The following is a 22,736-nucleotide window of genomic DNA, read 5'->3' as shown; positions in this document are numbered from 1 at the left end:
TGCCTGCCTGCCGGGGAGCTGATCAATAAACATTACAGGGGCGGGTTCAGGCTTTCCTTTAACTCTCACTGGTACTGTCAGAGGGGAGAGGCTTCAAGTGAATAATAATGAGTTGTACCACTCCAAAAAAAAAAAAAAAAAAAAAAAAAGGTTCAAGTGGAGGTACAGTTTAAGATCTGACTGTATTTAGGCAACAATTAACTTAAATGCAAAACATTATTTTAAAGCAGAGGATGCCAACTTCCTATTGCACATGCATAGAACCAATAGTGAACTTCTTTTGGACTCAGGTTACATCTAAGTTATTTTTTTCTCATCTGATGCTTGCGTGTCTTCCTGTTCTCATGCTGTCCTGCTGTAGTAGTTTAGTTGTCATAGCACGCATTCCTCGGGGTAAAAATAACAACATGTCAACCACAACACCTGACGACAAACAAAAGCAAATCAAGTGAAACAAACATGCTGTACTGGAGAAGTGGTAACGTAGATTTGTACCGTGTTTTGTAAAATGGTTCATGTGATGTGCAATCACTGAGAAGTTTATAAAAATATGAACAGTTTTCAATTTTTTATGAATAGAAATGTGAAAATTATGGAGTGCATTTGTGCTCAGCCCCCCTGCTGAGTGGACATTTTTGCAGAGCTAACTTTGCAAATCATTAGCGGTATGTCTTTGGCCATTATTTTTCCAAAACTTTGCCCAAACTCAGATTGAAAGGCAAGTTATTAGACTTTGGTGCACTATATCATATTTTAAGCACTATTGAGAAACTACTCAGATTACACTTTTAGAAGTTTACTAAATGGTAAAAAGTAAGTTATTTCATTTTTATTTAGACGTAAGAATATGTAACATCCTGTTAAATGATTGGAAATGTGGAACAAATGAATGTACAAGTACATTAGCGATCAATACTTAATTACTGATTTATTCTGGATTTTCAAATCAATAAAAAAAACAAAACACCAATTTCAGACTCTACCTCTGAGGAAAAGTTACTCATCATTTTACTGATCAATGATAATAGTAGAGAAAAATGTGCATTCAAATGGGAATCCTAACTACAATACCAGTTTTCTGTCAATTATACAACATTTCAATTGCTCATTATGATTTCTCCATCTAATAACTTCAAATTTAGATGTGCTTTCAATTCTGATTCACCATCTGCCTGAAAAACCAAACGTGTTCATGGATCCTATGTTGTGGCCTGGCTGTCTTAGATGACAGATTCCTGCTGTAGTCATGGTTTGCTGGAGGACATCCCTCCCCGCTCACGTCTCTTCCTCATGACCGCATATGCTATTTTCACTCAAATAAACTCCTTCCATTTGGTGAAGACAGATGGCCGCCCGTCCTCAGTCTGGTTCTGCTGGAGTTCTCCGCTCCACTGTTGCAGTTGGGATCCCCTCGGTAAGACGCCTTTCGATGTTTAACAATACTGTGTTGTTCAGAAACGGATTTGGGCTGAACCCAACGTATCTGAGAAGTTTGTGTACACCATTTGTGGTATTTTTTGCAAGTCTAGAAACTCTTTGAAATCACAGCACATTTTTTAAATTCTACTGACTTCCTCACCCAGAAAAAAAATAGGGTTTTAAGCAGGCTTTAAAACTGGATAGTAATCTTACATGGCAGCCAAATTAACACAAGACTGAAACAAAACCAACCTTTTTCTATGTTCATCTCAAACTCTAGATATACTGTAGATCGGGTAAGCAGAGAAGATTGGTTCTCAGTGGGGAATCAGTGATATTTCCCCCCCCCTAATGTGGGACTTTTTAAATCTTGTTCTGTAAATTGCATTTAAAGGTGAAGATTTAATCCATTTGCTTCAAGGCTCACCAACCTTTAAACAGGGGTGACAATAAGCACAGATGACATTGTGCAGGTAAAAATCAGTGATTCAAATTTGTAAAATCCAAATGTTTTCAGTAGAACTTCCTATTCTAGCAAATTGAGTTGAATGAACACTTAAGTAGAAACAAAAGCAACTGATTAATACACTTCATTCAGGAAAAGAAAAACCACAAATGGTACAAACTTTTTTTTTGGCTGAGGTTAAAAACCCAACTTTTGTTTAGCGGAGCAGACACACGGCACAAATTTCCATACTTCAACTTGATTTTTATTTCACTTTTTTATTCGCTTGATCATCATCTCCAACCCAAAGACAAGAATACACAGCATAAATTGAAAATAATCCATTTAATAGTTTACAACTTCTCATCGTTAAAGATCATTTCATATTTTCAGTCTGACATTCACACTCCTTGAAGCCATGGAACTGGAAAACAGTGAATCTCACGCCACTCCCCTCCTCTCCAACAAAAAACACAAAATTAAAATCTGATTCGTTTTTAGATGTTTTCGGGCTGGGCGGGTCGTTGGGATGAGGGAAGGAGGTCACAGGTCATGTTTGCAGAGCAAAGTGAAATCAGTTTTTTCCCCCCTCTTTTTAAAAACAAATGGAAAAGGACCATGATGTGCATTTAGATGCTCTTTCAAGCCCTTTACAAAACAACTTCATCCCAGCAAAGGAAGGAACAAAAAAAAAAAAAAAAAAAAAAAAACACACAAGGGATTCAGTTGATGGATTTGCATTTTCTTTGCCCCCAAAGTGAAACAAAACAACAAAAAATAAAACAGTAACCAGGTTGTAAGCTCATGATGAATGATTTCTAATTGCACATTTGAGCTGCCCCTCGATGGGAGCGTGACAGATTTGAACATTTAAACTTTTCTTGCATTTGCAAAAGAGGTTTCACGTCAAGAGTAGGAACGACCTTATTTACAGTTCTTCACATGCAGCTTAGAAGCTGAGAGTTGAAATTGCAGCCAAAAGAATTGCGTCCTATGCAGATAAAAGACAGATGGCACACCGTCGGGCTCTCTCAAAGATGATTTTCTTCACAAAAACCCACACAGATCTGACCACACCACTGGCAGGTGCTCGTTTCCTTCCTCCTCAGTTATAGTGTCCAAAGCTTTAATGTTGGGCTCACTTCCATTTGTAAAATGTTAACAGCTTCATAGAAAGAACTAATCAGGCGTGATTAACATACATTTTGAATAACACTACACACACACACAAAAACACATTCAGGAATAGGTGTATGAAACGTCCTCTCACCCTGCCAGCCTTCCATTTTGCACAGCTCCCCCTTGTGTTCACTACCTTGTAGCACATGCGTCATCTGGTTTGCCTCCATTAAACAGAAGCAGATTAAATAAAACCTAAAAAAAAAAAGCTCTAAAGGAAATAGAACATTGTATTGATTGATTTACATAACAAAAACGTTGAGCTTTCACATGGACTTTACAGCATCATTTTGGATTGTAAAGGGCAGTCAAACCATGCAGGTTAAAAGCAAACCAATTGACCATAAAGAGAACTTTAAAAAATAAAAAAGGGGGAGAAAAAAAATGCAGGCATGGCAGTAGTAGTGTCCTTGCTTTTGGATGGTGCAAGAGAGAGAGAGAGAGAACACACCAAAACTAAAATGGGCTTCACAAAAACAAAAGGTAGGTTGAAGAGAAGATCAAGAGAGCATGTAAGGCCGAATGAAAGATGCGTCTCGGCAAGGGAGCCGCTCCGCAAGAGGCCGTGGATGCGTGAGGTGTTCGAAGGGCGAGGGAGCAGAACTCAAGTTGCTGCTCCTCAGTAGTACAGTGCATCATTCAGAGGGTGTGTGTGTGTGTGTTAAAGCCACATTAGAAACCCACCATCCAGAGACACCAAACCCGACGACGCCAGGGCGTGACGTTCAATCAGGACTCAACGGGAAATCAAATGAAGCTCCATTGCATCCTTTTAAGATTACTTTTGTACATATATGTATACAATTATACTTTCCAACTAATCTTTTATGTGGATTTTATTTAATCTGATCAGCGTTTTTGTTTTACAACTATATACAATGTACAGGCAGATCATAAATCTTTTACAATGAATGAGTGATGATACATACTTGTCTCATTATAGACCGACTAAATCTATTTAGACAATGTACATTGTGAGTAGTTGGAATTTTGTTTAGAAAATGATATCTAAAAAAAGGATGAAAGATAGTACAATAGACAAACATTTGTAAAAGCCCTCAGTATGTACAGAAAAAAAGCCAATATAGCATTCATCAACAAACAGAAGAAAAACGTTCAGCAGAAAAAAAGATTTCTCCATATACACATATCATGAGCTCAAAAATATTTCCAAAGCTAATAGTATATCTCTGATTTGGTCACAGAAGTTAAAAGATAGTGAAGCATAGTGAGAGGAGTTATATCGGCGGATCATAGTGAGGCTGTGAGTTCAGTAATGAGATGCACAGACTGCTGTTAGTTTTCTTCATGCAGACACTCCCCCTCTGTTGCATTTGGTGACTAAACAAAAGCTGCCGATGTCCTGCCACTAAAGTTAACAGAAAGAAAACAGTGTGAGGTATTAAGGTTCCTATCCCCGATGACGGTATGCTTCTGACGAGAGTGAAGGCGGCTTCAAAAAAAAGTTACGTTAGCTCTGACTAATAATTCAGTCTCTGTTGCTTGATGGATTTTGGGGAGGATCTGAAAAATAACCGACGCCTGCTTGTCAACGTTTACACACATTAGCTGCCATTAACTTTGTTTTGATTATAGGATTTAAATATGATCGACTCTCGTTTTTATTAGAAATCTGAGAAAATCAAGATATAATTTGAAATATTTTACTATAATTTACAAATTCCTGGACTAAAATTGTTGCTCAAGTTAGTGGTATTTTAGTTGAAATCCATCAAGAGCGACAGACGACGCTCACTTTATTTTATTTTAACTCAGCTAAGTCAGAAAGGCACATCACTTTGATATCAGGCATAATTACTGCAGAAACAAAACAAACTCTCACAAAATCAGTGCCGATAAGATGAGCATCCCCGACAAAATAAAGATGAAAAAAAAAACAACTTGGAAAGAAGAATTAAGAGAGGGGAAAGAAAAGCATTCAGTGCAAGTTACTACATTCATGACAAGCTTCATTTACATGTGTGAGCATGGTGACCAAGTTCAATCAGGTTAAACAAATCAGAAATAGAAGTCAAAATGCAATCCCGGCTGATGACACAGATGCAGGAAAAGTTTAAAATGCAGATCTCTCTCTCACACAAACGCAACTTGTTTTCAGGTAAGTTTCAGAGCGATAACGTATTCACTGCAGTACATCAAACTTGCTGTTTTGTACAGATCTACAAGCTGTCGATTCCCTACAGATGAGGTGTTGGATGAGGGGAAATGTTCTGAACCCAGAAACAGAGTTGGATGAAGTGGTCTACAAACAGAATCAGAAAATCCCCCCTCGGAGCTTAAAGTCCAGATGTGATTGTGACCCCAGCACACATGCATTTAGCAAATTAATGTAATTCAGAATGAATACAACTCTGAAGTTATATTGTTGACAGTGTGGAGAAAGAAAAAGTTTTCAAAGTTTTTTCTGCTGCCATCATAGGGATGATGGCTTGTGAAAGCAAAGCCGATCCTACCGATCAAGGGAGCAAATGCCTCAAACTGCATTTTAGGATTTAAAAAAAAAAAAGAGAGAAAGAAAGAAAGAGCCCAAAGGGGGCAACACTTTTTCAGAGGTAAAGTGTGCCACAGTGGACGGTGCGCATGAATCCTTCTGGGTGTGGTGACAGAGGGGTGTGAGAAAAATACATCAGCATACTAAGAGATCAATTAAGAGCGAAAAGAGAAAGTTCAATGATTGATATGTTTTTTTCCCCAATTCCTCTTGTAATGCCAACAGGGTCTTCATAACATCTGCTCTATCCTCCTGTGGTTGATGCTCTGCTGCTTCCCATGCAACTCGAGGGCAGCGATCTGCAGTGATGTCACAGGGCGGTCCATTGGAAGAAAAGGTGGGAGGCAAACGTGTGGGAGGAGGGGAAAAAAAAAAAAAAAAGGTTTTCATAGTTCCCTTGGTGGGGCTTTTTGGAGGCAGCAGGAGCCGGTCATCACTGCCACGACTGCGGGGGGAAGTTATTAACCTCTGCCAGGTCCTGCACGGCCGAGCCTTTGTGGGTGTAGGTTAGTTTGATCCTCATTCGTAGTTGTTGCTGAAATTTTAAGGTTTTGATTGTAAAAACAGAAATCTTTGTAAAATCATGGAAGTTGTATATATGGATGTGTTGCTATGAAACTAAAAGCTAAAGAGATATTTGAAAAGAAACTCACCTTCTGTGGGTTGAGAACTCTGATGACCTGTGTTACAGTTCCCTGGTTGAGAGCTGGGACAACATTACTGCTGGGGGAAAGGAGCTGCAGCTGGAATGTCTGATGAAAACAACAACTTCAGATGAAACAATAATGCACGTGGAAAAATATGCTCTCTTCAGCACTTTAAAACGAGGAGTTTAGCTAATCAGGTGTTTCCAATAGATGGATGTCGAGGTCAAATGACTGACACATTTTAAAAATTGCTGCAAAATTTAGAGCAATGAGGAGCATTTACTGTATGTTCTACAGAACCCCAACAATTTCCTCATCATTTAAAAAAATATATAAATATTAGTTTGTTAGAATGCTGCAAAAACAGAAAAAAAAAGTTTGGGATATAAGACCCAAGGTAAAAGTCCAATACTTGTAATACCAACACTAATAATTCATTAACATCCATATCTTTTAGTTAAAACATCATTTTTATTCATTTATTTTTTGCTTTTTTGTTAACGTTCTCTGCAGTCACAACTGCTTTCCTTCACTGCTGACTGGATGTGTGTGTGCGTGTCTCAGAGTTTTGCAAATGCAAGCTATGCTCATGTCCACTCATTGGTAAGCTTTGTCCAACCTGTATTTACATGCAGAATATTCAGACATTGTTTTTAAACACACAAAAAATTAGTTTTTTAGTTTTGCTATGCTGTTTATAAGACTTTTCATTATTTTGTATGTCATAGATGTAACAGCCGAACACTTAGAATTTGTCATGAATCTTAATTTTCAGTCAAATTTGGGATTTTAAAATATAAATTTGTGTAAAATAGCTTGTTATCTTTGTAGAAAAATGTAATATTTAAAAAAAAAAAAGAAAACAGTAAATGAGCGAGAGGTCGGTCTGTTGTTGTTTGATTACCTTTGGTACTGCAGCCTGAAAAACAAAGTCGGTCATTTCAGCCTCTGTTGAGTTGGTGGCGTGGATGGTGATGACTGCGATGTTTGGGTTGGGGTTAGCTCTCTCAAATGTGAAGTCTATTTTTAGACCATTCTTGTTGTATGCAGTCATGGAAGGAATACCTAAGCAGAAGATTCATGGAAATTATTTTACAATAAGATCGGAGTTGCCAATGCAATAAAATCTCACCACAAAATGCCAACTAAAGCCTCATAATAACCAGATTTCTTTAAAAAAAAACTACAGCATATTTACAGCTTAAAAAAGGAACACACTCCTACCTGCAGCTGCAATGTCATTGAACAGGGGTTGTGAAGTGAGCCCATCCAGCAGGAAAGGTGGCTGGGAAGTGGGCACTGAGGGAGCGGGTGCAGGCGCCGGACCACCTGAGAAAGTAACAAAATCAAATATGGTTTTCTAGATGTTTTAGAAAATATTCTTTCATAGATAAAAGTCTTTTTTTTTTTTTTTTAAATCAATGTCCAAGTTGACTCTTTACTTCTAAAAACAAGTGCCCACTACATCCGAGAGATTTATTATACAGAGTAAAAAAGGTAATCAACAAATAAAAGTGAGGTCAAGTTAGCTCCAGAAGAATCTTAAGAATAAGTTAACACTGATGAACAAAAATTTACACCAAGTCGTTCATTTTCCTTTGAACAGATTAAGAAAGCGCTTTAAGGTGAGTGTCTTACCACTTAGTGAGAGGTCGCCCAGGAGGTCAAGCAGCTCTCCTCCAGCTGAGACAGGCTTTGTGGGAATCGTAGTCTGGATTACCGGCACCACATCATTTCCACCCAGCAGGTCTAACAAATCATTAGCCTCAGAATAAAGACAACATGGAGACTTCGTCAATACATGTAATCATTTAGTATATTAACCAACAATAACACTATAAAAAGTTAGAAATGAATTAAAACAGTTTCAGTTGAAAACCTTAGTCAAGAAAAAAACACATAAAATCAAAGGCTGTCAGCATTGATATAGGTGTTTAACTTGCATATTAACAATAAATATTTTTTTAAATTATTCTCACTTGGTTTGTTGGTTGGGTAACAGGCGGTGGATGTTTTGCCTCCACCGTAGATGGCTCAGTCTCTCCGTTTGTCTGTACGATTTCTGTGGGACCATTAGAGGCCGTCTTCTCCATAATAGGCATACGTTCAAGAAGAGCGGGTCTATAAAGGAATGTATATCTTGCTTAATAGCATAAACAAGGTCAAGCTACCTTTGTCTTCTTTAATTTGTGTTTTTCAACTGGCTGGAATGGTTTCACATCAGATTTCAACACTTTCCTGAAGTAAACTTCATAATTAGTAGTAACAACATGTATATGAGACTATTGTTAAAATATTCATTTTCAAGGCAAACATTTTAAAATTTAGACTTTTCAGTGATAACGGAAAAGGTAGTGCACATGATATAAAAAATATTTTGATTATATTTTCCTGAACATATCATTTTTAACCAAAGCTATAAATCCCAAAGCAAACGAATGATTGCTTTGGGAAGCTAATTTCAGACATAACATAATTTATTACCTACCTAGTATAAAAAATATATAAGTATTTAAAATTGTATAGCCTTAAATTGAAATGAATAAATAAAAATCTCTAAGTCTTCAGAAACCTTGAATATGGATGTTCTACTTTTTTATTTTGTTAAACATTAGGAAGCCTCACCTCATGTGGTCGTATTTCTTGAAAAGTGCGTTGTACTCCACAGCTCTCTGCTGAAGCTCCACGTCAATGCTACTCCCGTATATTGAAACCACCTTTTTGATTCGGCTAAAAACAAAGAGAATTTTTAAAAAATGATTAAAATGTCACATAGAAGAAAGCAGACACCTGTTATGAAGAGATAAGTAAAGCCAAATTACAGCCGAAGCTTAAAGTGCTACTTAATCATTAATTAACTATGACTCCAAATATGAGCAAAACAAGACAAGATACACAAAAAATGGCTTGCAATCATTTGTGGTATAAACTATGGAAGACGATTAGGACCCAAAAAAAAAAAAAAGAGAATTCTGACTTTAACCTTAACCAAACTCATTTTCAGCAGATTGTATTTTTTTTCCAAATAAAATTTAACATCTTCTCAAGAATGAAATGTTCATACCTTATTATATTTACCAGAGCCAAGTTACTAAAATAAGAATAAGCAGAAAGCTCCAATTTTAGTCTGGAAAATTATTTTTGTTTAAGTAACCTACAGCAATCTGGCCGCAACTTTGTTCATGTGTTATTCGTTATTATCATTTTTTACAATGATCTAAAATCAAGATTATCAAAAAAGCTCCTTAAAAGTTGTAGTGGATTTGGCTTCACTTATACAGCTAATCTCGAACATCTGTTTGACAAAATAAATCATGTGAAACAAAGCCGCCTGTCCCTGTGCAACGCTGAGTCATGGTTGACTCCATCCACCGAGGCTAATAGTAAATATTTTTAGATGATGATACATTCATACATTTCATATCTTACAATATGAAAGCTGAATGTTATAAAATATCAAAACTGTTGCAGAAAAACCGATACTGTCAGGAAAATAAATGCAGAACAACAAAGGAGGGAAACATTCACACACTTCACGCTGCTGAAACGAGTCGACAGCTTCATGATGGCGGTGAGGGAATAGCCGCGGGTCACGGGCGTGGACAGATTGGACACCAGAAGACCTTCCAATACATCCAGAACTTCATCCTCAGTCACCTGAGATAACCACAACGTTCACCAGTGTAGTCACAAAATCAATATTCTGTTTCATGTCTAGGAAGGATTTCTCCAAAAATACCTGGATGGGCTCCTCTTCCTCACACTGCCCTGACACCAGGAGGTCTCCATATTCTCCTATGCACCATGACGCAACCTGCACAAGAGGTTGCTGGAAGACAGACAGAAAATGCCACAAAGTTTATTGTGGATACTTGACATGGTTTGAAATGTAAAATATCAATTATATTCACAGCTTACGCTTAATCATAGTTCAAACAAGAGCTTCTCTGACCTGTGAAATGTCGTCCAGCAGTGCTTTGTAAAGTCTCTGAACTGTATACGCGTGCATCTCCACAGAGTTTGTGATGAGCTGGATCAGGTTGGGAACAGAGTCGTCTCGCACGTAGCTCCCTGCCTAAAACGGTGATGCAAAGACAAACTCAAACTAGACTGCTAGTAGCCATTACTTTAGGGATTGGAAAGTTTCTGTAGCATACGCACCGTTGTGAGTACTCTCATAATGGTGTCTATGTGCCATCTTTTCGAAGGAGCATATCTGTGAGACAAAAGAATGAAAAGATTTGTCAAATAAATGGAAAACGTTATCCAACACTGCGGATACAGGAAGACAAATGCTGTCAGAAAACAAATGGTATCAGCAAGATCTGTCAGACGATGGATCACTCATTTTATCATCATACAGCATTCCATATTTCTAGAATGTGGAAACTTCACAGATGGGAGTAACATATAGTGACTTCATTCTGTAATGCTTACAAAAAAAGCCTGAAATGACCAAGCCCAGGAGGGAGTGAGACATTAAAATTATTCTAAAGTATCTGAGTGCATGGAGAATGTTTGGCCTTACTTCTCAGCAGCTAGAAACACTCCTGATGCACAGTCTGCCTTGAATTCTGGGTCACAGGAGTCCAGAAAGTAGAGCAGCTCCTTCATCATGCCTCTGATGTTGTTGCCGTTCACGAGGGCAAAACTCAGCTCCATCGCACGTCTACACCGTAACAGAGCATCTCGTCAAAAACAAGTACATGAGACGACAAGTGGAAAAGAAGTCAAAGAAATATGAGATGTGCGCGTGACCTCTTAATGGAGACGTCCAGATCTTTTAAACAATCCACAATGGTGCTCCGATGCCTCTGCACCGCATTGTGGTCTGTTTGTACCGTCTTTAGTAGAGATGTCAATGCCACATATCTGGAATGAGGAGTTTTTAATTAAGTAGAATAACTGGGATTTAATTGCATCTCTATTTAATCCACTCATAAAAGATCAAGATTGGTAAACGAAGTAATTACCTTATATTTTTGTCATTGTTAAGAAGGAAGCGACCTAGTATGTTAATGGCCAAAACCTGAAAGAAAGAAAAAACAAATAGTGTTTGCTATTTAGAAAAGCAAAATCAGGAAGAACTAAAGGAATACTAGAGGTTTGCCTTAAAGCAAAAATAAACAAAAATTTAAAAAAAATCCCTCACCCTCAGTCCACTTTCAGACTTGATGTCCATTATGGTCAGTACAGTCTCATACAGGATTGCATTACCTACATTTTTACTCGTCTCTGTGTTTGTTGCAACCTGCAAAACAATCATTGGTGAGCTACACTTAAGCAACGCGCCTTTAAAATTACTAAATATATCAATGCATTTAACACTTTTCATTCTAACCTGTGCGAGAATGTCATTCATTGCTTCACTGGAGTCATCATCATTCTTGCCTAAAATTCTCAGTAGTCTCAATATCCGCACCTAAGGAAAAAATCACATCCTGCAATAACAGTAATTCACTTCTCTGAGCTTGATAACTACATGTTATAACATTTTAGATCTTAGCGGCTTATTCTATTAAAACAAACGGTCTTTGCTGTGTATAAATTATATACAGAAGTGCTGAAAACTCATTTCTATTTACATGTTCATACCAACATAAAAGTTGAGTCAAAGTGCGGTTTTAAAAATGAAGACTTACCTGCAGGAAAGGGTCGCTTATGCCCGACACATCATGTTCAGGAGAATATCCAGACATTATTAGGTTCTTGAGGATTCTCACCAACTGTGGAACCAGCTATAAAAAACAAATACCAACAACAGAAGAAATAAAAAGAGGAGAGATCACAATATTATGCATAGATCCCAGACCTACACCTGAACAATGTTTATAAACTAACTAATTAATAATAAAGTGACAAATATTCAAATGTAGGGAGTGAAACAGTGTTGGTGTTTCTGTTAACTATGGTTAAGAAAATGTATTAAAACAGTTGGGGAAAAATCTAAATTGTAGGGGTGTGAAATTAAAAGGAACTGGTCGTTTTAAAGTGAGTAGCCTCTTAGAAAACCAAAATATTTAAAATAATTATCAAAATTCTCAGTATTCTTGAAGGAGATGTAATTATAAAAATTAATATCTAGCAGCAGGATATTGTGCTGAGTCATTTTAGTTTGATCGCATAACAGAAAACGGATCCATACTGTCCATAGAACCATAATCAATGGGGGGAAAATGCAAGTTTTCATAATATAAAATGCATCTAATTTAATTATAAGTGAGATTTTCACTTTTAATGATTATTTAATACCAGGATTTAATACAAATACCCAACTAGATAGAAAGATCTGCTAATATTTAATAAGAAAATGCATGGATACAAAATGGAAGTAGGTTGGAAGAAAAATGGCAAGGAATGGATACAAATTGTCAAAGGAGCAAAATATCAAATTTAGGCACAGACAGTAAAAAAATACAAATATTGGGCTCAAGTATTTGACTATTAAAGGGGAAAAAGTTTGCTTTTTTACACTTTAAGAAATGTGCAAAAACTACTTATTAAACATTGGAAAACAAATGAAAAGTAGCTTTCTGTGTTAGTAATTTCTAAAACATTTGTAGTGGAGCAGTTTGGCATCAGAAAAACAAACCAGATAAAATGATATTTCAGGTCATTGTAATTTTAAACCAAAAAGAAAGAAACACATAAGCCTTTTAGAGTCAAATGTGTAAGCAAATACCAGACGAGGCTTATAGAATGTAAATAAAAATGTTGCTCATATCCGACAAGAACACCTTACTATATGGCCAGATATAAAATTACATTCCATTAATATGTCTGCATACTGGGCTAATGCAACTATTATTATATATAAAAAATGTTTCAGTCTTGTCTCTAGTGCGACTTGTGGCTATCAACCATAAACCACCAATTGTGCCAATATCTCTTAAGATTGTGATTAAACGAGTTGCACATTAAAAATAGTGGGAAATGTTTCTGACAAATGGATCAAAAACAGTTTTGTATAATATTTAAAAACACTGACATAATAATGACCACTGTACAATATAAAGAAACCAAAATTCTAACTGAAAACAAGACATGACATTACTGAACACAAATCTGGGTACGTGTGAGGTGACCGTGAGGAGTGATAACTATTAACAGCATGCACCAGCTATGAGATCAGAATGTACTCTTACCTTCTCATTCTAACACAATGCAGGAATTGTAACAAAGACAAATGACAGAAAAAATATGAAGTAGATGTTAGGGAGGGGAAACTGGAAAATCATTCACTTTCAGAGAGCTTCAGATAATGTTCAGAATATGAGCATGAGACGCGGTGGCCTAGTTTGTAACACTCTTATAGGAGAGGAATAGCAGCAGTCGAGAAACAACAGGGGGGAAAGACAGTGGGAGGAGATTAAAGATTATTTGAAACTTGGAGAAGACCCATATTATAATCTGGTTTAACATATCTGCTGATCTAAGTCGTAAAAAATAAAATGTGCAACTGAAGGAGAATGAAATGTGACATGAGATTCAGACAAATGTGCCAGTAGTTGCATGACTTTTTTGTGCGTTCAGTCCGTACCTTTCTGAAGTGGGCCAGCATATCAGGACTTCTTTCACACATCTCAGTAAGGAGGACGACAGATGTATGCAGAACACCTGAGAGGACAGAAGGGGCAGGTGATTTTCATTTACATGTAAATCTACAAATTGCTCATTAACATTTGTGATTAAAATGCATTTACTGCAGTGAGGCACCAGTTATAATCACTTTCATTGTCCTAACTAGCTTTATTGGCTGCGCCTGTGAAAGTCTGTCTCTGTCATTTTACACTGCAGCACAAAGAGCAACATAATATTGCTGTAATTCACAAGGTCACTCACTGCATCTCTGAATTTACAAGGCAAAATAATTCCTCCACAGCAGTAAGTGTCAACGACGGCCACCAAACAGTAGAAGGTCGCCACTCTGCTACTATTTACATACATCGGAAAGAATAAAAAACACTAACCAATATTCAAGAGATGTTAACCTTGCAGCATTTCCTTCTCCAGCACTGCCGGAAATACTAATACCTGCCTTTATGACCACTGTATCACTCTCCTGACTTAAACCTCACAGAAAACGGATGGAGGACCTTCAAGACGACTTGAAACTGAGCAGACGAGTTAATACCTGTGATTTTAACTTGCGTTCCTTACCTCCTCTGCAGAGCCACTGGCTGAAAATATACTGTACGATACAAGGAACCTATATGTATTATGTAATACTCCAACTTCTCAGAAACTGCATTAAATTTTTATTATCTGCAAGGCATAATCATCAAAACTATCAGCAATAAACAAGCGAATAAATTTCACCCAGCATGCAACAAATCTATACAGGGGTTTCACTTTAACTGAGTTACTGAAATATATTTTTCAATGTTACTGTAATTTATGAGGATAAGAGCAGACTTGATCCATTAAATTACATTTCTATGACCATCTCATTTAAGGGACAGATGTAAACAAATAATGTGGTACATATTAGAGTTTAAACAATTAATCAGGTTTCAAGAGTAATTCAAATTTCAGACGTAGAAAGTTTGTGATTCCCTGCTTGGCTTAATCAGCAGGATGCTGATGGTTTAAATATTACTGCTGCACAAGTTACTAACATCACAATTTGAGACAAAGATACAGTTCCAATATACTAATTAGAAAAATTTGATTTGGGACCAGGAGAATTTCAAATAAAAGACCAAATTAGCTAAACACGACATCAGTGACTCAGAATTCAAGCATAAATTCAGAATCCTTTGCGTCCAGCCCACAGAACAGAACCAACACAAGGTAATGCTTTGCGTAAACATCAGTGCTAAACGGCATGGCTTCTTAAACTGTGGGCAGCGCCGCTTGGCTCAATACGGACGTATCTTTCAACGCAGCTACCTTCAGTTCAGCTCCTTCCCCTCCTGTCAACTTACTAATGCCACAAAATCTTCATTAGAGAACCTGTGGCCATTTAAAAACAGCTCTTCAAAGGGCCAGGAGTAAACAACTGCAGCAATAATTAAATGCTCCATTGTCATATTCTATGGTCATTTCATCAAAAAGAAAACTGTCCAACAGAGACATTGTATTATTTATCTTATCATTTGCCCTGTGCTCCATACAATGAGCTGCACACAAACCTAAGTGTTTGGCAGGTCAATAGTTCCAATGTCCTCTGCAAAGGTGGCGACAAGAAGTTAGTTGCACTCAACGTGGCACTGTGAGTCGAAGGAAACTGGATGGATTCTGCATTTCTGTGGGACAACCCTGTTTCCCAGGTGGCCGTCAACTGGCCCCTGACGTTCAGTTTCCACTTACCGTGGTTCTTCTCACTCAGCAGGTTTTTTGTGGCTGGAAGAAACATTTCCATGAGCTCTGGGACCTTCCTGATGACATGGACTGCACACAATGCTGCCTGTTAAAGATTGAAATAAGAGATGGTTGAACATTGTTTCTTATTTTATTTCACCTTTACGTTTCATCTCCAAACCTCTAATTTTCAAATATAAAAGCACAAAAATCAAACAAAGTGAAGCTTACCTTTTTCCTCAAGTATGAGTTGGATGTTTTAAGCAGCTTCTCTACCTCCCCCGCCAGGTCACGACACATTTCTGAGGACCCCATGCAGCCTAAAGTGCACAAAGCCAGGCCTTGGACGTACTGTGTGCTGTGATTCAAATCACTGGTGTGGAAGAAATGAGTCACATAAGCCATGGAAACACAGCAGAATAAAGTGGAACCATTCTAAATATTGTAATACAGACAGCCACATGATTTTAGAGCACGTTAGGAAGACTATGATTTAGCCAGGAAGAAGCAAAATCTCTGCAACAGAGAACAACTTATGATGTTGTTTCATGTTTCAGTAGTAAACAACTCAAGATCTGAGTTTTTATCTAAATCACCACTTCACACAGCTGTGTGTAGTTTGAGTTTCACTTACTTTTTAATGCAATTTGTCATTAGTAAATGAACGTCCTGTCTCTCGTCCAGAAGAAGCATAGCTCCCAAATAACCTATCCGTTTGTCAGTGAACTTTTGGGATGCAATCAGCTTCAGACACTCCAGCTAGAAACAAGACAAAGAGTCACAATACACTCAGGTTAATATCTCTGAAACATCATGTTCACTGGAAATCAAACGAGATTTAATCCTATTAGTCAGACACACATACCTGCCCAAAGTGGGCTGGGTAGCCCAACATGTGCATATAAAGTAACTTTGCCACATTTCTGCAACGGTATGTGTTGTCTTCCTCTCTGAAAGACGAGCGGATAGCAGCACACTCTTTCTGGATCATCTCTCGCTCCTCTGCCTGGGTCCGTGCCGTCCGGATGGTCCGGATCAGCTCCCGCAGTCTGATCGGAGCTGGCATTCTCTGGAAAACACAGAAGATTGAAAAGGGTGTTACCTACAGACACGAGACCACGTCACGCTGAAATCAGCAATCAGTCCTCTACAAATTAACAAACAGCAACCATTAATTACTGAAAACACCTAGTATATAATACATATTAAAAGTGGAGTTGCATAAACTAAGATTACTCACTAAAACTACCAAACAAAATTGTAAAAAGTAAAAAAATGTATACATTTTTTGGAACGAAATAATCTTCTTCGCCTGAAGTTCATTCAAAGTGAGAACAATTTTGTGTTTGGTTCAGTTTTGTTTGAATAAATTGTGTGTTGATTTTAGGACGCTGAACTCCTCAGCAGAATTAAGAGCAGAAACAGGCGAGAAGAACGAGTGAAATTTAATTCCCTCCACAGAGAAGCTTCTAGGGGCACACAAGCACAAAGCTTAAAATATTTATGAAGGCAACATGCTTTGTCGTGAAAAGAAATTTTGCACTAAATACCAAACATTAAAATTTATGAAAATAAAATACAACAAAAAAAACACACACAAAAAAAGTGTGAAAGCTGCACAATCACTTTGTTCCAAAATAAATCACTTGCAATACAAAACTCAGATATCTGTACTTTCTTTATTCAAAATCTTCTAATCAGTTCAAAGTCTGGAAGCGTAGTTCTAGAGATAAATGGTAATCCTCTTCAAAATGTCAATACAACAAAAACCAGAAGCTTTCACATCCTTGCAACACTAAAATATAAAAACGACGACTGCAGCTCGGGTCAATATGATTAACGAGCAGACCAACACCTGTAGACTCACTACAGCAGGTCTAAAGACTCACGTCACATCGAGAGCTGTGCAGAATATTAATTTATAGGAACTTTTCTGCTTCCTTCACGCTTCAGCTGGTTACAAAACTGGTGTAGCTGATGCAAAAGCAGCTGAATTTGAGCTAAATTGGAAAAAGTAAAACATAAAATGCCACCTCATGATAGAGTTGGAAACAATTTGTACATAAAGCATGTCCAGAGCTCAGTGCGCCCCTACATAACGTTAAAAGAAGGAACCGCGGGGCCTTATATTTGAATATCAATAGCATGCTAATCATGCCTGCATACAGTCCATCACAGAACCACAGACAGAGAGCAGGATAGCAGAGGTAACAATCTTTAAGGGAAAAAAAAGTCAAACAAGGAGACCAACTTCTGTATGCTGTTCTTAAAAAAGTTAAAAATAGATTTCTTTGTTGTTTAATTTCCAACCAGAATTTTCAGTAGTGTATTATTAACCTAAAAGGATCATTACTGCAGCCCTCTAACTTGTGCATTTTGTCTTCGTTTGTCATTAAAGCCTTTTATCAGGAAGAATACAGTCACACAATGAAGGTGAAAAGTCACATGAAAGGCGCATGATTTACCTTTGGTTTCATGAAATGGAGAGGATGTTAGTTAAAAAGGAACAAGGTTTTTTCACAAACAACACAGGGCCTTTAGAAAATCACTATAAACTACCAGATGAACTTCTGACATAAAATCATTTCAGTAGTTTATGAAACAGCATGCAACACTAGGAAGGACTTTAAAACAGCCTGCCAACACTTTCAATGAAACATGAGGAGCGAATCATAAAACCAAACAGTTAAAGATGTGAGGTGGTTTAGTTTATGACATATTCATGATCAGTTTTTGATTTGTCATCTTTCCCTTCAGCCTAAATCATCTCAAACAGTTATTTAGATGTTTTACCGCACATACAGGTGACACTTGGGATTGGCACTGTCTATTTTATTTCATCACAATATCCTATGGTACTTATACAATCATAGAAATTACTTAAAATTTAGTTTTTAAAAAAAAGACGTTTCTTTTCAATAAAAACATCCATCTCTGCATAATATCAGTCATGCAAACGCAATAACTGCTCTAAAAATAAAAAGTACCCATCATCACATCAGTTGCATAAAGTAATTTAAACGTACCGCTCAACAGCACACAATAATTTCATTCAATCTCAATCTCAAATGTAACTGACTTCCCTGTGCAGTGAAGCGTAAAGTCCAGAAGGAATTCATCAGCAATAAAAGCCTAAAATGAAGATTTCCGTGTTATATCTAGATGAGGTTGATATTTTCAATTTCCTTAAGCAGTGAGATTTGGATAACTTTTTAACTATGCAACTAAAAGACAAACAAAAAAAACGGCCTTACAACATTCTCTCACAAATTGTGATTTGGTCACATCAACCTCTTCGTTATGGTATCGGCTGACAGAGAAATAAGGATCCGGACCGAGGGAGAAAGGGAAGGTCCTTTGTTGAAAAAAAGTGGCGTGTTGCAGCTGCTATTCAAAGAATTCACTTTGATCAAACAGGAACAGAGAGGATGGGCAGCCAAGGCCACACTTTAATAAAGCCAGGGAGCTAGTCTGTTCTAACACCATTTAAATTACCTGAGCTGAATGGACTCAGTGTTGGGCTCAATGAATCATGATAAAGCATCTCTTGCTGTGCTTATAATCAACACAAAAGGTAAATCCAGCTACTGCTGGGAGCTGATTGAATTACAGTACCATGTTTTTGCAGAGCAATAATATAATTTACTACAATCAGCATCTATTTTTCTTCTTTTTTTGTGAAAAAACGACCCATTACTGCCATTTTCTGTAACTGTCATGTAACAGGGAGTAGAGTTCAGGGGAAAAACAACATCAGATGGATATGAAAGACAAAGGTGTTTACTTATTCCAAAAAATGTATGAGGTGATGATCAGGGAGAATAAAAGACTTCTAGCACTTTGCACTAAAATAAAAAAAATCACAAACAGAAACGCCAAAGCCTACAGGTTTGTCTTCCTTAAACGCTTTCATTCATAACTTAAAAACAACAAACCCAAATCAGCATTTTGGGTCATGTTATGAAAGATAACACACCAACACAAATTCATCAGGGACAAAGCAATCCAAAGGTCCAAATGCAAAACCCTACAATATGCATATTTATACTACAAACAAATCCGTCTTCCTGTTGGTACAGGAAGACGTACATCTGAACTAGAGACAGTTCAGATGACATTGTTTAGCATCTCACTACCAGCAACAATTTAAAAAAAATAACTCTACTCCCATTTACCACAGAGGAGTTGACTTACTGACTCACATCAAATATAAACTCAGAGATCAGGCACCACTTATATGGTTTTATATGAAATCACCAAATGCAGCTAATGAAACATCACAGGAATGTGTTGCAAGAGATGGTTCATCTTACTCATTTATTTTCTTAGATAAAGAAGAAAACGTGATCAAGTCTTTGTGATCAGCTCAGCATGTGCAAAGTAAACAAATTCATACATAAAACACAAATAACAATAGAAGTGTGGTTACTGTTAGTGAACTTCTACACAGACACACACAGACTTCTACAGCACTCACAACTCTGTCATTTGTGTCAAGAGAAAAAGGACTTAATCCCATAATTGTTCACTAAAGTCATAATCAAACGGTCTTTTAAAAACAATATGTTAAAACATGTTAATGCTGAAATATATTTGCACTGGAAAAAGCTGGACGGAGCAGCAACCTGAGGAAGAAGCAGCCTCTCCTCCTCACAGAGACTACGTCTCTATTTTGCATGTTGCCATAGGGTCTGGTGTCTTTTTCTTTTGGGGATTGAGGCGTGGTTGTCTACTTTAAATCCAATTAGGCTGCTATGCATCGTTTAAAGGCTACATTACCTCATCAATTAAATCACAGACAAAAATGTTATACTAAAGTTGTAGGGAGCTTATAGAGTTAAAACACAGACAATGTGAATAGTAGGCAAAATGAAATGCTACTTTTAGGCTGCAATTTGTGTTTGTTTGTTTTTTTAAAAATCTGAAACAGAAATGCAAACAATCAATACTCCATTGACAGAAGTTCTTTATCTGGTTGTCCTAATTACAGCATAATCACCGGCTAATTATTTTTGCATACGAATTTGGTTGTTTTACTCGACTCTGTATACATACATGACATAATTTCAACATCATTTTCTACTGTAGGTTAAACTGCAGAATAAAACAATTGCTTTATGCTATGATTGACCAACACCTGTTTCAGAAAGCAACAAAATGACGCGCTAAGCTGCAACATTTCGTCTTTTCAAAAATGAATAAATTGGAATAGAAAACTAGAAAAAGGTAACTGCAAAATAGTAAAACCGGAATCCCAAATCAAAACACAAACAAGTAGCTAAGTTAGGCATACAAGTACATAAAAATGACTGTAAAAGTACGTGGACGTCAAGAGGTGAGGCACTCCTGAAAAGCCCATGTACACCTGCTGAACGTCACCGTGGTTAGCTCACTTCCTACTTCCAGCTGACTTCCTCAACAATAACATACTTTGTGCAACAATTTACACCAACGAGACCACTGTGTGTGAAGTAGAAGCCTATATGATAATATTCTATTACATCGATGTGTCAACGCCAGGAGAGCCTCTCTTAAAACTTTAGTAAATCCACGTTCACGTCGTCAGCACATTAGCAAAGCTGCCGATAGCTTCCTGGATTTCCCCAAATGCAACGTTTGCTTAGGGGTGAATTATTTTACACGTCGTCAAAAAGGTATTAAAAGTCTTTCCCAAGCACATGGAACAATGTCTTAAGTTACCGAAGGAAAGCACACCTGTGAAGAAGTAGCTATCAGCGAGCTAACCCTGATATATTGGGGAACTTGAAAGGACAAGGTATCGGTTTGACATCACAACGTCACCGTGACTGAAAAAGTCTCCTTAAACTAATGTTTATATTGACAGCATTACATCAGACGAATGGAAAACAGGACCGGGGTCACTTAAGCCCCCCCTCTAATTACCGATTGATCTGAACATGATGCAGTTTAGGCCTTCTTAGCGTTAGCTAGCTCCCTGACATTTCTCTGTCAAATATACCAGTTACCGTCGAAATCAAAAGACGACGAAGGGTTTTTCTTACTTATCGAGAGAAGAATCACTATATCCTACCATTTTAAGTTGTTACGACTTGTATGACTTAGTCAGTAGTTACACCACAGCAGTGCACACACCTAGCCCAGCAACTTAGCTGCTGACAGGCGCAACCCGGGTGCACTGAGGGCTGCGACTTCCTATGCAGCGCCTAACTGTCAGTTGACATCGCAAGTACAATCAAAAGCACTCGTATTCAAGTACAAGTAGAGACACTTCCACATATTTGTGACAATATGGTACTTTCTAAGTGTACTTACGAGCCGTAATGATGCCAGAAAAGAACTGGAATCGTCTCTATTAGCAATGGAGGGAGGAACACACTAGACATGCAAAATGGTGGCTACTCCAGCCTCAGCACATCTACTGCAGGCGGAGGATTACGCTGACAGAGGTTGGCCAAAGAAGTGCGTAGAGCAGGTGGATGTGGCATATAATCAGCAGCAGTACTTCAAAGTTCCGATTTTGCCATTTAGAATTGAATAAATGACCATTAAAACAACGTATGTATTTAAAGTTTAAAGTGACCACTTCCATAAAACTGCAAAAATGCTGAAACACTGATCAAGGCTAAAAAGTTGACTAGAGCTGCTTTTAATTAATAACCGGAACATAGATTAACTACTATGTTCTCCTTATTTCGCTTCGTTATAAATAAAGTGTTGCTTCTTTTGTGTTTGTTGATTGTATTGTGTGTTTATCGTGTAAACACTTTGAACTGCCTTGTTGCTGAAATGTGCTACAGGAAAAAAAAACTTAACTTGACTTTAAGAATTGATGATTGCTATAAATTTGAGATATTAAATAACTGTTTTTAATCTAAAATAACACCAGGAACATCTGGGAAAACCTTAATACAGTCAAAATTTGACTCAAAAATCAGTCCGTTTAGGAGAAATTATTAATGATAGATAGATAGATAGATAGATAGATAGATAGATAGATAGATAGATAGATAGATAGATAGATAGATAGATAGATAGATAGATAGATAGATAGATAGATAGATAGATAGATAGATAGATAGATAGATAGATAGATAGATAGATAGATAGATAGATAGATAGATAGATAGATAGATAGATGCTTATATTTTTAAGCTTTTTTTTAAAAAAAATGTAAGTAAATAAAGACATTTACTATTCTATTTTAAGTGCTACAACAGCTTGCCATATTGAACGCTCGTCCCAAGCTAAA

The 22,736-nt window shown here is 37.2% G+C and overlaps 1 protein-coding gene across 2 annotated transcripts; it reads right to left on the bottom strand.

Annotated features, from left to right (window-relative positions):
- Positions 1-2,122: 2,122 nt before the first annotated feature.
- On the bottom strand, positions 2,123-21,887 carry ap1g1 (adaptor related protein complex 1 gamma 1 subunit). 2 transcript variants are annotated; one of them, XM_005811040.2, is made up of 24 exons: positions 21,800-21,887; positions 16,371-16,574; positions 16,140-16,264; positions 15,737-15,878; positions 15,515-15,611; positions 13,743-13,819; positions 13,348-13,356; positions 11,845-11,940; positions 11,544-11,624; positions 11,355-11,453; positions 11,176-11,231; positions 10,961-11,074; positions 10,731-10,871; positions 10,364-10,418; positions 10,155-10,277; positions 9,942-10,031; positions 9,735-9,859; positions 8,828-8,932; positions 8,182-8,323; positions 7,841-7,967; positions 7,427-7,531; positions 7,107-7,267; positions 6,209-6,307; positions 2,123-6,090 (listed from the first exon to the last, which is right to left on the bottom strand). In XM_005811040.2, exons 2-24 carry the CDS (start codon positions 16,569-16,571, stop codon positions 5,989-5,991), a joined length of 2,472 nt encoding a protein of 823 aa, XP_005811097.1. In that variant the 5' UTR covers positions 16,572-16,574; positions 21,800-21,887; the 3' UTR covers positions 2,123-5,988. The 2 variants fall into 2 exon arrangements, with proteins under 2 accessions (XP_005811097.1, XP_023188209.1); XM_023332441.1 differs by lacking the exon at positions 13,348-13,356.
- Between the last annotated feature and the right edge of the window lie 849 nt (positions 21,888-22,736).

Source organism: Xiphophorus maculatus, chromosome 4 (assembly GCF_002775205.1).
Source record: "Xiphophorus maculatus strain JP 163 A chromosome 4, X_maculatus-5.0-male, whole genome shotgun sequence".
Classification (NCBI taxonomy): Eukaryota; Metazoa; Chordata; class Actinopteri; order Cyprinodontiformes; family Poeciliidae; genus Xiphophorus; species Xiphophorus maculatus.
The sequence above is the reverse complement of the archived record's forward strand: the minus strand, read 5'-3'. Positions and strand labels throughout refer to the sequence as shown.

What these genes read in the sequence shown, in the direction of transcription:
- ap1g1 (XM_005811040.2), bottom strand. Translation starts at nt 16,571, where the DNA reads ATGCCAGCTCCGATCAGACTGCGGGAGCTGATCCGGACCATCCGGACG. An exon ending in TGAATGACATTCTCGCACAG is followed by an intron (nt 11,454 to 11,543) that starts GTTAGAATGAAA and finishes ATTGTTTTGCAG; the next exon opens with GTTGCAACAAACACAGAGAC. An exon ending in AGGAAGAGGAGCCCATCCAG is followed by an intron (nt 9,860 to 9,941) that starts GTATTTTTGGAG and finishes TGGTTATCTCAG; the next exon opens with GTGACTGAGGATGAAGTTCT.